This window comes from Choloepus didactylus, chromosome 5, assembly GCF_015220235.1.
Source record: "Choloepus didactylus isolate mChoDid1 chromosome 5, mChoDid1.pri, whole genome shotgun sequence".
NCBI lineage: Eukaryota > Metazoa > Chordata > Mammalia > Pilosa > Megalonychidae > Choloepus > Choloepus didactylus.
The window spans coordinates 140,731,065-140,749,425 of record NC_051311.1 but is presented as its reverse complement, the minus strand read 5'-3'; the positions used below and the strand labels follow the sequence as shown (position 1 = coordinate 140,749,425).

General features: G+C 47.8%; 1 protein-coding gene across 1 annotated transcript in view; it reads right to left on the bottom strand.

The window, feature by feature from the left end:
* Nucleotides 1-895: 895 nt before the first annotated feature.
* Nucleotides 896-18,361, bottom strand: part of MINDY4 (MINDY lysine 48 deubiquitinase 4) — a 135,519-nt gene continuing 118,053 nt past the window's right edge. Inside the window, exons 16-18 of the mRNA XM_037837002.1 lie at nt 14,439-14,619; nt 13,773-13,845; nt 896-1,309 (exon numbers count right to left, since the gene is read on the bottom strand). Of these exons, the coding sequence (XP_037692930.1) occupies nt 1,261-1,309; nt 13,773-13,845; nt 14,439-14,619 (303 nt within the window). The 3' untranslated portion in view covers nt 896-1,260. The remainder of the gene's footprint in view (nt 1,310-13,772; nt 13,846-14,438; nt 14,620-18,361) is intronic.

Below are 18,361 nucleotides of genomic sequence, written 5' to 3'. Positions count from 1 at the left end.
TGCATTTGTATTTTAGCACCTGCAATGGCTACTGCCCATCCATGCCTTGCATCTCTCATTCCATAAAGGAAAATAACCACCACAGTGATCTTGCTGGTGGTGGGCCTGATGGCAGGCAGTGGGGCTGACAAGTTGTTACCACACATGCATGGTTCGGCAGCTGTGCAAAGGAAGCAGAAGGGGAGAATCAGTGAGGACTGGTCACGGCCCTGGATGAACAAATGATGAGCAGAAGTCTTGGCCCACCATTTGGTGTGCATGTTGGCCTAACCTAGGTTTTTGCCACAACTCTCTCTCCACTTCTTTACCACCTCCCACTGTATTTCTACATCTTCTCACATTGTTTTTTGAAATCTGTAGTATTAAAGTAATGCAAACTTGCAGACTGTATAATTTCCCCTTCACATGGGATTATGGAGTTGTTCCCATCCCACCTATCCCATCCTTGCTGGAATGTGAGGGTCTCCAGGGCTCTGCCCACCCACATTTTCAGTCACCTCTTTTGATACATGCCCCTCTGCAGCCACAGATGGGAACCATGCCCTGCCCCACTGTTCCTTCCCCTCCTCATGCCCTCTGACCCAGAAGCCCCTCCCTAGAAGGCTCCTTTTCGCTGCATACCCTTGGCCAGGTCCAGCTGACAATCCTCCTGTGGCCTCACAAGGATCTAGGTCTGTCCTGAGACAGGCTCCCTGGGGGGCCAGAGCTGCCCCTGGATGTCACAGGACAAGGGAGTATCACTTCCCTGTGGAGACACATCTGGTGACCTCGTAGCTACAGCTCCCTGGGGCTCTAGGGCCTTTCTATCCACCACCACCTCCCACCCGGCCAGGCCCCATCACAGACCTCATGCTCCCTGTACATCAAAAGAACAAATGAGTCTCAGCCCCCAGCATGTGTCTGACTCCTGCTTTATAGAAAGCCAACTCTGAGAAATAACAAGTGCCCAGAATCCCGTATCACAGGCCTTGGCAAGGGGATGGCCCGGCAGGGAACAAGGGAGAGATGTGACAAAAGGAAGCAAAGACCCAGCCACCTCCTTCCAGTCCTTTGGCAGTCCTGGCCCCGCTGGGAGGGACACTGAAGAGCAGCGCCCCAGGCTTCTCATCAGAGTCCTGGTGGGGCCCGTCACAGAAGGGGCAGCCATGCTGGCCCAGGTGGGGCGACATGCTTCTCAGAGGCTCGTCCCTGAGGCCTGGGGTTCAGTTGTCACCCCCGAAGATGAGCGGTGGAGCCATGGGGCTGACCCACATCTCAGGGTCACAGGATGGGGTCTGAGCCATTCCAGTTCACGGACGCCCCCTTCCACCTAAAAGCGCAGTGACAAGAGAAGGAGGGTTAAAGAGACGCAGGGGGTGGGTAGGAGCCCGTCTCTTGCTCTCACTTACCTGGCCTGGGGGCTTGGAAGATTTCAGATTCCACCCTCCCTCCTATAAATATACCACATCTTGATAAACACACCACACCAGTCCCCTAAGAAACACAAATACTCCCAGAGCCCTGGAAGCAGTAGAAGAGACAGAGGGAGAGAGGGGAGTCATTCATTCATGCTGCAAATGCTTCTTGTGAACCTGCTCTGTGCATGGCACTGCTGGGCACTCTGCTGATGTGAGGGACCCACATACATTGGGGTCCAGCCATGTCAGACACACATGGGAAGACCTAGATATGGACGGATCCTGGGGTGTTCGAGGTGCGGAATGAGGTCCAGTGTGGCTGGAGGCCAGAAAGGCAGGGAGAGCAGAGCAGGAGAGGACAGGGGAGCTGGCAGGAGCAGTGCCACCCAGTCTTGTAAGGATTCTAGCCTTGATCCTAAGAGCCACTAGGCTAGTGAAGGACTTTGAGCACAAAGAAACACGGCAGATCTGCAATTTTAAAAATTACTCCATGAATTCTTAAGAAGCAATGAGTATAATTAAACTATAATCCAGGTTTAGACACAATTTAACAATAGTTCAATTCCAAAATAAAAGCTATTGTAGTCAAGACCATGTAATTTCCTAACACTTGATTTCAGTACATGGCACTAATTTTCTATAAAAACTCAAAGGAATAACTATTTGTAGAAGATGGAGTATCTGAGCAAAATCTGACATTAGAAGGTATATAAATATATATGTATATATGTGTGTGTGTTGTATGGAACTAGGAAATTGATGTATATCTCAGCAACAATGCTAAAGTGCAGAGTTTGAGATGGGGATATATAAATGCTTTTCAAGGTGTGGGGTTTAGAGAAGGTGCAGGCATCTTGTTCTCAAGGCAGAAGTCAAAATCATCACTGCCACAGAGAAGTGAAAAAGAGAAGCTTTTCTTGCTTTAATGGGACTTCTCAGAATATCCAGCATTCCCGCGACAGGAACCACTGTAGTAGAAGGGTGTGAACAGCTTCTGCTGCTCCCAAAGGAAGACTGTTTATTGCATTTCCCAGCCTAATGGTGGTTGTCAGCACCAAGACATTTCGGTAATGGTTTATAATAAAACCAACACCCTCCATCTTCACAAAAGAATCTAGCCTCCCACTGAATGTCCACCTTCTTCTCTCAGGCTTTGACAGTTGCTCTTTCTTCAAGTCTGCCATCTGCTTCAGCCACTTTGCTTCAACCTCCCTGATTTTCATATTGAAAGTCACAACCTTCCAGAAGCAGCAGGATTCACACTCACGCTGATCTGCCAACTTACTTTCCTCTTGATCATAGGCAACTGCTTGGTGTCTGTAAAGACTGTTTTCCCCCATTGTGTACTTTGCACACATTCCTCTATTCTATTCCCCTTCAACTGAGCAAAAAGACTTCTTGTCATTTGGAGAAAAAAAAATCTCAGCAATAATTATGTGCTTCTTGCTCCCACAGAAAGGTTTGGTGTAAAGATGATATCTGCATATAGTTCATTGAGGAACAAACAGTGCGATCTGCTCCCAGCTCCACCCAGGGCACTGTGAGGACAGACAGTCCACTACTGCTGGGGAGTATGCAGGCAAAATGCTCATCCCGGTTGGTGCTGGCTCACGTTGAGCCCCCAGCTGACATCCCAAGGCATTTTGATGTGGTCTATATATGAGCATTGAATTGTATCTTCTTGTTTAAAGGTCCCTGGTCATAATGCTCAGTGTGGAAAAAAAAAGTCTGAATACATTTCTAAAAGAAATCTTCTTTTCAGAAGTTGGATGAGCTACCTTGGTAAGATCTATTTCAAGTCTAACCTGGGACAAGAGATGCAAGATAAAGCTCTTGTGAATCAGAAAGTTCAGCCTCAGTGGTATCATTGGCCATGGAAGAACTTAGTGACTCTGTGGTATCTGGGCACCTTAGACTATTTCCCAAGTGCCATGTGTCAAGACTGAGGCAAGTCCAGAGGAATCTATTAATCTGTGTTTGGATGAGCCAGTTTGATGGAATTCATCTCCATCATAGAATTCATTTTTACAGCTAGAATAAGACTGCATTTGGAAACAAGTGCGATGGCTTAGAGAAGTTAAATTGCTACCGGGTGGTGAGTGCCTGCTGCCTGTGCTTTTTTGGTGTTGGTGCCTGATGATGGCTCAGGGTAGCGGATATGGGGAAGATGACTGCTGCTGTGACTTACACAGCTGAGCAGGTCCTGGAGGTGAGACAGGCTGGGAAGGCACTGTGATACGTCATGCCTACTGGATCCGTAGAGCTTTGAGCAATCTGCAGCAACACGATGCAGGGGTTAATTGATTCTACTGTGCTATTTGAGAGTTTCCATGTTTTTTCTGTTCATCATCTCTGTAGTTCTGAAGCTTGTCATCAAAAAGCCTTCACTCTTTTATCGAGATTTGAAGACAGACAACGGGAACCAGATTTGCATTTTTGTTTTTGACAGACATTTTTAAAGAGCAGTTCTAGGTTTACAGAAAACTTGCACAGGAAGTACAGAATTCCCTTATATGCAACTCCACCCCATCCCCACACATAGTCTCCCCTATTATTGACATCTTGCATTACCGTGGAACACTTGTTACAATTGATGAGCTGGTAACTGAAGTCCACAGTTTACATGAGGGTTCTCTCTTTGTGTTGTATATTTCTAGGGGCTTTGACAAATGCATGATGTCATGCATCCACCATTACAGTATCACGCAGAATAGTTTGCCTCCACTGATCTTTTTACTGTCTAGAGTTTTGCCCTTTCCAGAATATCGCATAGTTGGGATCACACAGTATGTAGCCTCTTCAGACTGGCTTCTTTCACTTACCAGTATGCATTTAAGGTTCTTCAAGTCTTTTTGTGGCTTAACAGCTCATTTCTTTTTATTGGTGAAGAATATTCCATTGTGTGGATGCACTACAGTTTGTTTATACATTCACCTATTGAAGGACATCTCAGTTTCTTCCAAAATTCGGTAAGAATGTATAAAGCTGCTATAAACATTCTTATGCAAGTTTTTGTGTGAACATCAGTTTTCAACTCATTTGGGTAAATACCTAGGAGAACAAATGCTGGATCGTTTGGTAAACCCATGTTTAGCTTTGTAAGAAAACTGCCATATTGTCTTCCAAAGTGACTATACCATTTTGCATTCCCACCAATGAGAGTTCCCATTGCTCCACATCCTTGTCAACATTTGGTTTTGCCAGTGTTTTGGATTTTAGCCAATCTAATACGTATGTAGTGATATCTCATTGTTTTAATTTGCAATTCCATAATGACATATGATGCTGAGCATCTTTTCATATGCTTATTTTCCATCTATATATCTTGTTTGGTGACGTGTCTCTTCGGCTTTTTTGCTATCGTGTGTTTTCCTATTGTTGAGTTTTAAGAGTTCTTTGTTTATTTTGGACACAAGTAGTTTACCAAATATGTGCTTCACAACTATTTACTCCCAGTGTGTGACTTGGTTTTTTCCTTCTCTTAACTGTGTCTTTCAAGAACAGAAATTTTTAATTTTAATAAACTCCAATTTATCAATTTTTTTCTTTCACAATCATACCTTTGGTGTTGTATCTAAAAAGTCATCACCAAATCGAAGGTCACCTAGATTTTCTCCTATATTATCTGCTAGAAATTTTATTGTTTTATGTTTTACATTTAGGTCTATGATCCATTGGAGTTAATTTTTATGAAATGTGTAAGATCTGTGTCTAGACTCACCTTTTGCATGTGGATATCCAGTTGTTCCAGCGCCATTTTTGAAGACTATTCCTTCTCCATTAAATTGCCTTTGCTCCCTTATCAAAGAATAGCTGACTATATTTGTGTGGGTTTATTTCTGGGCTCTCTGTTCTGTTCCACTGACCTATTTGTCTAGTCGTTGACCAGTATCACACTGTCTTGATCACTACCATTTTATAGTAAATCTTGAAGTCAAGTAGTTAGTGTCAATACTCCAACTTTCTTCTTCCATATTTTATTGACTATTCTGGGATTTTAGCCTTTCCGTATAAACTTTAGAATCAGTTTGTCAATATCCACAAAATAACTTCCTGGTATTTTGATAAGGATTGCATTGAATTCATAAATCAAGTTGGGAAGAATGGACATCTTAATATATTGTGTCTTCTTGTCAATGAACATGGAATATCTCTGCATTTATTTAGATCTTCTTTGTATTTTTTCATCAGTTTTATAGTTTTCCTTATATAGATCCTGTACATATTTTGTTAGGCTTATTCTTAAGCATTTCATGTTTTTGGTGCTAATATAAGTGGTGTTGTGCTTTTAATTTCAAATTCCAATTGTTCACTGTTGATATACAGGAAAGCAATCAACTTCTGTATGTTAACCTTGTATCTTGTAACCTTGCTATAACTGCTTATTAGTTCCAGGAGGTTTTTTTTGTCAATTCTTTTGGGATTTTCTACCTAGACATTTGAGAACAGAGACAGTTTTATTTCTTCCTTCCCTTTTATTTCCTTTACTTGTCTTATTACATTAGCTAGGAGTTTCAGTACATTGCTGAATGGGAATGGGGAGAAGGGACATCCTAATTGTTCTTGATCTTAGGGGGAAAGAACCTATTTCATCACCATTGAGTTCAATGTTGGCTGAAAGCTTTTGTATATGTTCTTTAAAAGGCCAAGGAAGTTTCCCTCTACCTCTAGTTTGCTGAGAGTTTTTTAAATCAGGAAAGAGTGTTGATTTTGTCAAGTGCTTTTTATGCACCTATTGATATAATCATACGATTTTTTTCTTTAGCTTGTTGATGCAGTGGGTTACATTAAGTGGTTTTTGAATGTTGAACCAATCTTGCATACCTGGAATAAATCACACTTGGTTGTGATATTTAATTTTTTTAATACATTGTCAGGCTTGCTTTGTTTGTATTTTGTTGATGATTTTTGCATCTATGTTCATAAGAGATATCGGTCTGTATTTTTTGTTTTTTGTACCATCTCTGTCTGCCTTTGGTATTCGGCATTCTGTGCCCACAAATTTGACAACTTAGATGAAATGAACAAAGCCCTTGAAAGACACAGCCTACCAGACCTCACACAAGAAGAAACAGCTCATCCACATAGGCCTATGTATATTAAAGAAATTGAATCAACAATTAATAATCTTCCCAAACACAAACTGAAAGGCCCAGATGGTTTTACTGGTCAGCTATACCAGATATTTAAAGAAGAAATGATACCAGTTCTCTACAATCTCTTCCAGAAAATAGAATCAAAAGGAACACCCCTTAACTCATTTTATGAGGCCATTATGAATGGCCCAAGGCAGACAAAGGCAGACAAAAACATTCGTGGGTATAGAATTGCTCATAGTATTCCTTTAACATCTATTTAATGTCCATGGGATCAGTAGTGAGGGTCCCTCTTTCATTTCTGATTTTAGTAATTTGTGTGTTCTTTCTTTTTTTTTCCAGTTAGCCTGGCTACAGGTTTATCAACATTATTGGCCTTTTCAAAGAATAGCTTTTGGTTTCATCAATTTTCTTTACTGCTTTCCTGTTTTCAATGTCATTGATTTCTGCTTTAATTTTTGTTATTTTTGTCTGCTTACTTTAGATTTAATTTGCTCCTCTTTTTCTAGTTTCCTAAGGTGGAAGTTTAGATTATTGATTCTAGATCTTTCCTCCTTTCTAAGTATGCATTCAATGCCATAAATTCTCCTCTAAGCACTGCTTTTGTTGCCTCCTACAAAATATGATATGATGTATTTTCATTTTCATTTAGTTTAAAATGTTTTTAAATTTCTATTGAGGTTTATTCTTTGACCTATATGTTATTTAGAAGTGTGTTGTTTAATCTCCAAATATTTTGAGATTTTCCAGCTTTCTGTCATTGCTTTCTAGTTTAATTCCATTGTTGTCTGAGAGCATATTTTTATAACTTCTAATATTTTAAATTTGTTAAGGAAAATTTAAATTAAATTTGTTAAGGAAAATTTAAATTAAATTTGTTAATGTGTGTTTTATGGCCCAGGATGTGGTCTATCTTGGTCAACGTTTCACGTGAGCTTAAGAAGAATGTGTATTCTGCTATTGTTGGATGAACTATTCTACAAATGTCAGTTGGATTCAGCTGATTGATGGTGCTGTTCAGTTCAACCAGATCCGTATTGATGTCCTTCCTGCTGGATCTGTCAGTTTCTGACAGACGGGCATTGAAGTCTCCAATTAGAATTATGGATTTGCCTTTTCTCCTGGCACGTCTATCAGTTTTTGCCTCATGTATTTTGAAGCTCTGTTCTTAGGTGCATGCACATTAAGGCTTTTTGTCTTCTTGGAGAATTGACCTTTATCTTTATGTAATGACCTTCTTTGTCTCCAATAATTTTCCGTGCTCAGAAAATTTCCATGTCTGAAATTAATGTAGCTACTCCAGCCATCTTATTAGTGATAGTATGGTTTCTCTCCATCCCTTTACTTTCAATGCATCCATGTCTTTATATTTAAAGTGAGTTTCTATTAGAAACTCTGAAATCTGTCTTTTAATTGGCGTATCTAGACCATGCACATTTAAAGTGATTATTGATATGTTTGAATTAATAGCTACCATATTTGTAATTGTTTTCTATGCATTGCCTTTGTTCTTTTTTGTTGTTGTTATCTTCTTTTTTTGCCTTTCCTGGTTTTAATTGAGCATTTTATGATTCCATTTTCTCTCCTCTCTTAACATATTGATTTATCAATTATATTTTTCTAATATTTTTAGTGGTTGTCCTAGAGTTTGCAATATACATTTACAACTAACCTGAGTCCACTTTCAAGTAACACTATGCACTTCATAGATAGTGCAGATAACTTATAACACAGTATTCCCAATTCCTCCCTGCTGTCCCTTAAAACACCAGTCATTCATTTCACTTATCAATAAGCTATAATCACCCAATATATTGTTGCTATTATTATTTTGAAAAAACCATTATCTCTTAGATCCATTTAAGATAAGAAAGATAAAAGATTTCATTTCAGGTATTCCTTCTAGAATGCTCTTCCTTTCTTTATGTAGATCCACATTTCTGACATGTCATTTTCTTTCTCTCTGAAAAACATCTTTTAACATTTCTTGCAAGGCAGGTCTACTAGTAGCACATTTCTTCAATTCTTGTTTGTCTCAAAAAGTCTTTATTTATCCTTTACTTTTGAGGGATAATTTCACTGGATACAGAATTCTAGGTTGGTGTTTTGGTTTTGTTTTGTTTTCCAACACTTTAAATATTTCTCTCCACTCTCTTCTTGCTTGCACAGTTTCTAAAGAGAAGTCCAAAGTAGTTTCATCCTTGTTCCTCTGTAAGTACAGTCTTTTATCTCTCTGGCATCTTTCAAGATTTTTTCTTCATCTTTGATTTTCTACAGTTTGCACATGATATGTGTAGGTGTAGAGGTTTTTTTTTGGTATTTATCCCACTTGGCTTTCTCTGTGCTTCCTGGATCTGTTTGGTGTCTGTCATTAATTTTGGAAAATTCTTAGCCATTATTATTTCAAATGTTTTTTCTGTTCCTTCCTCCCTTCTCCTTCTAGAATTCCTATTACATGTATGTTATACCATTTGTAATTGTCCCACAGTCCTTGTATATTTCGTTACATCTTTTTCATTATTTTTTTTCTTTGCATTCAGCTCTTGAAGTTTCTATTGACATATCTTCAAGCTCACTGATTCATTCCTCTGCTATTTCCAGTCTACTGACTAATGCATCAAAGGCATTCTTCATTTCTGTTATAAAGGTTTTGATTGCTAACATTTCCCTTTGATTCTTTCTTAGTTTCCATTACTCTGCTTACATTACCCTTCTGTTCTTGCATTTTGTCCACTTTTTCCCTTAGAGCCCTTAGCACATTAATCATAGTCATTTTACATTCCTAATCTTATAATTCCAACATATCTTCCATGCCTAAGTCTGATTCTGATGCTTGCTCTGTCTCTTCAGACTGTGTTTTTTGCTTTCCAGTTTGCCTTGGATTTCTTTTTTGTTGAAAGTCAGACATGATGGACCAGGTAAGAAGGAACTGAGTGAAATTCCCTTTAGTGTTCTGAAAACTTATGAGTCAATTACAAAGCTGTGGTCCACTCCCCTAATCTCTTGTCCCTTCCCTTCTGCCTCCTCTCAAGCACTTGCCCAACCCATCACTACCCGATCCTACTGCCTGACTCCACACATGTCAGAGCCTCTTACAGTTTCCAGAGGAAACAGAACATTTCTGCACCTCTTCTCTCAGAACCTCCCAACTCAGGGAAGGGATCACTGTCCCCAGTTGACAGATGAGGAAACTAGGCTCGGAGCAGAACCTGACTTTGGAGAGGTCACACAGTGTGACAGCACCAGAGCTGGAACTTAACTGGGGCATCTGGACTCTCCATCCCGTGCCCTTCCCCCTGCATCACAGTGCAGTGTCCTGCAAACCCAACCAGGTCCAAGAAAACCAGCAGGGGCAGCAGAAGAGGGGCAGGTGGTACAGGCAGTTGCTGCAGTTGGAGCATCTGGGGACCTCTACTTTGATGAAGAGAGGAAATGTGGACAGGAAGCAGTGGGGCAGGAAAGCAGCAACAAGCTCTGCAGGCAGGCAAAGTGCAGCTCAGGGATGGGGGCACACTCTGCTCCAGCCTCCCTCCCCCCTACAACATCTCCTTCCCAGCTGGAATTACATTTCCAATTTCTTTTCTGGGCCTCCAAACAGGAACATCTGTGCCCCAGCCCCAGGCCCCGGTTATGAGTTCTTTCCTCTTTGCTCTGGATTGTTGACAACCGTTTCATTTTCTTTCACTCTAGCCAGGCTAGAAGCCTGAGAGAGGTCACTGGGTGTCTTGTTTGTAAATGACCATGAGTCTGGTTTTGCTGAGATGGTTAGAGAAAGCACGGAGGGTGGGGGGAGTGGACAGGTCCCACATCACTGACACCATCAAAGGTAACAGGAGACTCTCTGAGGCCCCAAGATGTGCGTCACACCAAAGAGGAGAGATGGCATTGGGACACAAGGATGGTTCAAATTAGGATGCTCTTGTCTGAAGGCATAACCAGCAATCTGGGCTTGTGCAACATCACCGTGGCAACAAAGCCAGACAGTGGGAAGTCATGCTGCTCGCTCAGTGACCTTCCACTGGTCTGGGACGGTGAGGGGTGAGGGCGAAAGCTCCATTTCATGCACCACTCATGGCCGTCACTATGGACACTCCAGTCTCCCTGTCTATAAGGGGAGAGGCTGGACTGGGTGACGTTCAAAGGCCCTTCTGAGGGTCCAAGCAAGTTGCCAGGTGGCCAAGCCACTGTGAGTTCTGTGCTGGCCACGTGAGGGCAGGGGCTCCTGCAGGGCGACTGAGCTGGGTTTAAGAGTAGGCAGTGCATCTTTCCCTGGATGAACTCTGAAGAACCGGGCGGATTCTGAACTGACTCCCACTCTTTCTTACATGGGGTCCAGCCCTGGTGGCCTCATGATGGTTGAAGAGATGAGAGGGATACCCCATCTGGCAACCCAGGTTGGCCTATCCTGCTCTCCAGTCCATCCTGTGAGATGAACCAGTTGTCCCAGAGCCATCGGCTGAGTCCAAGGAGGTGTTTGGGATTCAACTCTGACTTTGAAATGATGACCTGAACTCAGGCCATGGCACTTTATGTACCCCCTTCCCAACAAGGCAGGGAATTCCTTAGGGTCATTAGGACTTGTCCCTCAAGAGGCAGGACGCCATCTGCATTGGGTCCACACTGACCTCAGAGGCCACTTTCCCAAGGCTCTCTCTTTGAGCTGCTTGAGAATCTGGGATGAAAACAAAATGCAAAGCCTTTGTAATCCAATCCCGTGGAACGGGCTTCCAGGAGGCTGGGGCTGCTGTTTCCCATTATATCGTGAGATGTTATCTGATGGGTACCAGAGAGGGGGGAAGCAGCATTCCCATATTCACTCACACACTTGGCCTCTCCTGGAACCACACTGGGAAGTCTCCCTGTGTTAACTGCCCGGGCAGACCTGCCAAGGTGGGGCAAGTGATGGGGGAAGTGGACCAGGCTGGGACTGTGGTCAGGGCAGTCCCAGCAGGGTCTGACCCTCCTACTGTGGGGTGGGAGGAGGGCAGGAGCCCGGCCCAGGGCTTCCAGCCACCAGAGGCTGCAAGGCAGCAGCTCAGTTGATGTCTAACGCTCACGGGGTGGCCAGGATGGGGGTGGGGAGCGGGTACTGCCCCACCATTCCCTAGAGCCGCAGCTCTCCATGTGGTCCGGAAAGCATCAGCATCACCTGGAACTTGTTAGAAATGCAAATCTCCAGGGCCCACCCCAGCCCTGCCCTAGAGAGATCTGTGTTTTAACACCCCACCCCACCCCCAGGGTATTCTGATGCACTCAGGTTTGAGGACCACTGCTCTAGAGCAAATCTTCCAAGTAGGTGAGCCATGAACGGTAGGTGGGTGCAAAATATTGTTCCCCTAAGCCATCAGGGAGCTGGGTGGGGTCCACAGGCCAGTTGTCCATACCCCTGTGTGCTGCACAAATGTGAGTGTGTTCTGTCTGTAAGACAGAGCAGGAAGCCCTGCTCTAGCAGATCTCGGAGCTCAGCCTTACCCACACTCAGACAGTGAGCCAGGCCCCAGACCCTCTGCTCACTCCCAGCCTCTCCAGCTGCCCACCTCATTTCACTGTCACCTGCTGGCAGCTGGCCACAGGGGGCAAAGGGGAAGGGGCAGCTGCCAGAAGGAGCCCCAGGCCCATAGGGACACTCCTCCCCTGCCTCTGGGTTGAATTCTTTGTCACACCAGCTCCGGGCGAGGGGCTGCAAGCAATTGCAAATTAGGGCTGACTCCATGAGGTCCAATTCCCGGACCCGTGCCCGGAGGCGCTGGGATGACTCATGCAGCCAGACGATTTTAGTGACGCTTGTGGAAAGAGAGGCACAGAATGGGCAGTCAGTGAGCCTCCAGGGTGTGCCTCCACTCAGGGGGTGCAGAGACAGAGGGGTGAGAGGGTGGGTCCACAGCCCTGCTCGGCAGGCCCAGGTGCAGGGTGGCTGCAGGAAGGATGTCCCCTGACCTCCCACGCCATCCCACAGAAGGGGCCAAGGCCGGTGCCATCTCCCTTCCCCATCGCTGCGCCTTCTCTCAACACCTTGAATGAGTGGCCCTTTGTACATGAAAGGGACGCGCCCTGCATGTGCCCTTAATCCTCCTGATGAAAGACGCGCCGGTGCATGACCCCGCAAGAAGGCTTTGTCCCCGGCCCGGGCAGCGGGCTGATGAATGAGCAAACGGACGGGCCCTGTAACAAGAATGTCCCGGCATCTCTGCCCACTTCCCCTTCCTGGTCTTCCCACTGAGAACATGGAATTCTCTCTCTGCTGCTCCATCCATGGTCTCACCAGCCAGCAGGTGGACAGCAGCCCTAGGCCCTCTGGGGACCCGGGCAGTGAGCGCCAGCAGCCACCATCCATGACCCCAACCACCATCCAGGCCCCCAGCCTGACCCCCACGCCCTTCACGAACAGGGGAGTGTAGATTCAGCCTGACGTCAGGCTGGCCACTAATGGCTGAGACCAGAATGATGCTCTCCAGGCCCCTCTGAAGTACTTAATCCTGTATAAACCTGTGAGCAGGCACTGCCATCATCCCCATTTATAGATAGGTGATGTCCAGTGACTCCAGGCCAGAAAGTGGTAGACCCGGGATTCGAATGCAGGCGGCCAGCTCCAGAGCACACGCCCGTCAGCCCTCCAGGTCCTCCTGCCTCCCCAGAAGGGACTAGAATCCAGGTCACCTCCCTCCCAGCCTGCTCCTCCCACTGCACCTTCAGCCCTAGGCCCAGGCAGTCACCATGGGGGTCTCGGGATGCACCATGTAGTTTGGGCAGTGACCTCCCCTGACGCAAGCCTCAGTCTCCCCTCTCGATATGGGGGGGCTGGGTCGGAGGAGGTGACAGGCGCCTCCACTCAGGGTAGGAGAGCTGCACCCTGCACCAGCAGGATGGCCCAGGCAGCCTCCTCTGGCCCCCTCCCCAGGGCAGCCACCTTGGAGCCACACCTGGCCAGGCCGGGCCATCCACCTGCCAGGTGAGCGTACCTGTCCTTCCTCCTTTGAGCCTGAGCCCTTGACAAGTCTGGCTTCAGGACGCACCCACGTACCTCCCCAACCCTGCCGTGGGTCCATGCTGAGATGCTGTCTGAGGACATGTCTGAAGACACATTCCTCCCTTCAAAGGGCCACAGTGACACAAAACCTACCTACGCACAAGCCTCAAGTGCTGCATCTTTCCGGTCTGTGGGGCCACACCTCACCACACTACACTGAATTGGGGTGATCCAGGAACCCACCCTTCTTCCTGCAGACCCGACCACCCACACCCCACCTCCCAGCCAAAGCCAGAGCTGGGCCTCGCTCACTTGGTCCTGATGCAGAGCTCGAGGGGTGGAATGAGGTCATCGCCGCTGTCTTCAGGGACAGTCTGCGTGGTATCTGGCAGGGAGAAATGGCACATGCACATCAGCCCAGGGCCTGTGCACACAAACTTCCCAGGGCCCTGTACCCACCTGAATAGGAGGTTGGCACGGACACAGTCCCCATCTCCTGGGACCTGACTTTTCCTGTCCCCCCTTCAGCTCCACTCCAGCGTTATCACTTCTCACCTGAGAGACCATAACACCTTCCCCACTGGTCTCCCACTTCCAGTCTCCACCCTGCCCTGTATCCCCTTCATCTACCAGAATATTCTTTCTGAAATATGCAACTCATCTCACCACTCCCCTGCTCCAAAACCTTCTATGGCTCCCCATCACCTGAAAAATAAAATCCAGACTTTCCTGCATGGCATTCAGGGTGATTTCAACTTCACCTTACAACTTACCCCCCTGAAAACCATCCCATTTCTCAAGGCCCAGCTCTGGCCCCTCCTCCAGGAGGCTGCCACTAGCATCAGCCCCCTGGTCCCCAGACCTGACCCTCAAGGCTGCACTGTCCTCTGACTGCCCGGACCAGCCTGGAGGCTCCCCAAGGAGGGGGTCTAGGTCCCCTCCGTGCACACGTGGGGATGGGGTGGGGTGGCAGCGCACCGATGGTCAGCCGGATCTGCTCTTGCTGGTTGGCCAGGCCGTCGTAGTAGTACAGGTCAAAGAGCCGCTCGGTCCTCCAGTCACGCAGCAGCTCCGGCTGCAGGCTGAAGAGGACGCTAAAGTGGCTCTCGCTGCACACCACCCAGATGGGGAACCTCGGCGTCTTCAAGAAGCAGCCCACCTGCACGCATGAGAGGGGAATACAGAGATGCGCGATGCTGCCTGTCATCCCCAGGGAGGGGGCCAGGGCTCCTTCTGTCTAGCTCCAGGGAGGGGCTGACCTCTGAGAGGCCCGAGTGAGGGTCTCAGCCTGTGCCTGACGCTGGGGGGCCCTTGGGCTGCTCACAAGCCCTTCCTGTCGGCTCTGCCTGCCGCTGCTCCAGGCCCCTGCTGCACAGTCGGAGGGAGGCACCCCAGCCTGAAGCCCGTATCACCCTCCCCTTCATCTCCCACAGCCAGCCGGTACCCAATCTGCCTCTAAGAGCTCCCTCATACCTGCCCACTCACCTGCACCTGCAATGGGACCTGGCCAAGGGCCTCCTCACCTTTTCTTTCCATGCCCTGACTGCCCCAACCCAGTCCTCAGAACAATCTCAACACAAGTCTCCCTGAATCTGCATTCGCCGTCCACTGGTCTGGAGTGTGGTTGCACCTCTCCTCCTCTGGGATCACGCATCATCCCAAAGGACCCAATCAGCAAGCACGAATCAGTCCCCACTCCCCAATTCCGGGGGCACACGGCTCTGCACCCACCCACCCACCTGCATCGAGCGCATCCCTCAGCCTCATGACAACGCGTTCACCCGCCTGTTGCACACCAGGCTAGACCTTCACAGGAGAGCAGGGGGATAAGTAAACAGAGGCCAGTGTTTGGTGGGCTTAGGCTCATGCATGAAGTGGAACTCCAGCTAGAACGGTACCTTAGAGTACAGGTAGGACTTGGCACCATGGGGAGAAGACGGGGAGAGCCTTGGGGGAGCAGGAGTGAAAGCCCAGGGAAGTGCAGGGACCCACGGGGAACACAGGAGATGGAGGGGGGGTGGCAACACCAGAATAAGGAGTTTGAACTTTCTTCTACAACTGAGGAGGGATTGCCTCGAGAAGTCCCAAGCAGGGGAGTTTCACAGCAGGAGGGTGTCTGGGGAAGACAGAGAGCATAGAATAAGCATCGGAGCCCCCAGTGTGGTGGCAGCATTCTGCCTGGAAAGGGGAAAGAGGTGGCCAAGGCTCCTCCTGAAGCCCCTGCTGGGATGTTTGGCGACCTGCCCGTCACCTGGGCCACTCTCTGTGCCCGCTCTGTCCCCACACCTCCCTTGGCAGCATCCCTCCCTGCCCTGGGGGCCCCCAATTGATTGGCTCTGTACTCCAAGGTCCCGGCTGACTCAAGCCTAATCCCCACCAGCCCCAGTGAGTGCTTGCATGTGCAGGTATTTACAGCCATAGCTGTGGATTAAGGAAAGTATGGGAATTATTTTTCCAGTGGAGAGAGGGGCATACACAGAAGAGTGGCCGGACAGTCTTCCCGGGGCCCCCTGAAGGCCACCACTGAGCTCACTCTGGGCGAGGGAAGGCTTGCCTGAGAAGGTGCTGAACCAGGTCTCCGGGGAAGGATTTGCCCGTTAAAAGCTACTTCCTCCAGAGGGTAGGCATAGGAGCTTTATCTTTATAGTGGGCTAATCATTTTCTTATCGACCTCATCACCAGGCTGGTGGCAGCAAGAGGGGAGGCTAGCCTCTCACTCCAACAATGTGTGACCTTGGCCAGCCCCTCGCCCCAGCCCTGTGTGACTGTGGTCAATCCCATGTCCTCTCTGGCCCTAGGTTTTCCCATCTGTAACCTGAAGGGCTTGGTTCCATCCCCAGCAGCCTTACAGCAATGGAGAAACAGTCAAACGTGACTGCAGAGCTCGCCCCTCAGTGGGACGTGGGGGAATTAGATGCCTTAAAGGACGTGGCTGGACGTGCCTAAACCCCACTGCAACTTGGCTTCCGTTCCATGTTCAAAAGAGGCTTTTCTATTGAGGGCGTCGCCTGGAACAGGGAGCCCTGCAGACTGGGGGTCCAGTGCTCACTCGCTGCAGGAGAAAGAGGGGGAGGCCAACCAGGAAGTGGTGTTTGCATAATCAGCCACCCTGAATTTTCCAACCCAGGGACAATAGGGCAACGTGCCATATATTCAACAGTCAAAAGATTAAGGGCAAAAAAAAAGCTGCCCAGAGAGTTTATAAATGAGTTTTCTCATCCAGGAGCCCTCTTCCAAGTAGGTGAAATTTTCCAAAGATGAAATTCACTTCCTTCGCATTCTTGGGTAGGCAACCAAAGGCTTGGGGGTGAGGGTGGGCACACTTCCTCCAGCACAGTCTGAGGCTTTCTCCTGGTGGGTGAACGTACAGCACAAGTAGGGATTGCTTTTAAATGGTGATTTTTAATCTTCTGGGGACGTGATGAATGCCCCAAACCCATCTGTGGACTTCCAGGTCAGAAGCCCTAATTGAAAAGGATCAGCATTTGGTTGCTGGCAGAGACAGTCTGTTCCCTCTAAGGATAACATTCCCTCAGTGTGATTTATGCTTTCATCCCAGGCACTGTGTAAGGCACTGGGGACACAGCAGTGAAGGAAACAAGAACAGTCTTGACCTCGTGGAGTTTATCAGATCAATGGGGAAGACAGATGATAATCAAAGAATCAGATGAATGCATTAGCAATGCATGTCACTGAACCTAAGGTGTCACCACCATTATATTTTGGATCACTAGGAACTAAAAAACCTGCCAATCAAAGTCTGACACTATCAACCGTAATAATGCATCAACATTTCAGAAACTTTAAATTGTGGGAAAAGTTGACAACTTGCAAACAATGGAATATGGTATTTAAAATCAAGGAGAGCGCTGTGAAGGACAGAATGAAGACATGACTGAGAATGACAAGGTGGGGGCAGCACAAAAAGTGACCCCTATTTGGAGAGTCTTTAGGTCAGGAAAGGCCCCTCTTTGGAATAACAGGGCAAAGCTTGAAGGGAGGGAAAGCGCAGCAGGCGGAGGGCAGGGTGTGTGCAGAGGCCGGGAGGTGGGATAGAACCTGAGAGAAGCCCCACACATGAGGCAGAGGAGCAGGAGGTGGGGGAGAGAGAAAAGCAGGGACAGACAGGTTTGGAGGGCCTTGTACGTCATGGGAAGAGTTTGGGATTTTGGTCTCAGAGGACTGGGAAATCACTGGAGGTTGTTAAGCACAGGAATGATGTGTTTAAAGATTGCTCTGGCTTCAGTGAAGAGAGCAGGTAGGAAGGGGGCTAGCTGGGCTGTCGTGGTTGCCCAGCCCAGCAAGGCTGGTGGCTTGGACCTGGGTGAGAATAGACAGACTTGAGAACCAATTGAGGATAGAAGCCACAGGGCCTACAGATGGATGGGATGTGCTTCCAGATCGAGTCACTGGGTTGATGGTGCTGTTTGCTGAGCTGGAGAATGAGCAAAGAAGAAGATGGAGCTTTCAGAACCCTCATTGCCAAGTGTCAAGTTCAGTCTTTCCCTAGGCCCCTTCCTGAAGGCAGCAAAGTACATGCCGTGCAGGTCTGGGGTGAAGCTGAAACTACACTCCCTAGCCCGTTGGTGCATTCCCTGGTCCGTCAGTCACCACCCCCCAGGAGCCAGGAGGGCTTGTCCTTCCAGCAGCAGTCTGCAGTTCAGCCAGACCCCGTTTGGTGAGTCCCACCCCAGGCCAGCTCTGGGGTGGGGGTGAGAGGGAACTCAGAGGAGCAAGACCGGACAGCAGGGTTGCCAAAAGAAGGCCCAAGGAGGTCCCGCAGGACCCAGCCAGGGTGTGGGCAGGAGGCTGGCTCCCGAAGGCAGGGGGCACATGCTCTGGGTGTTTCCTCTGCTTCTTCCAGGTGCACCCCGAGTGCAGGTCATCAACCAGCTCACTGA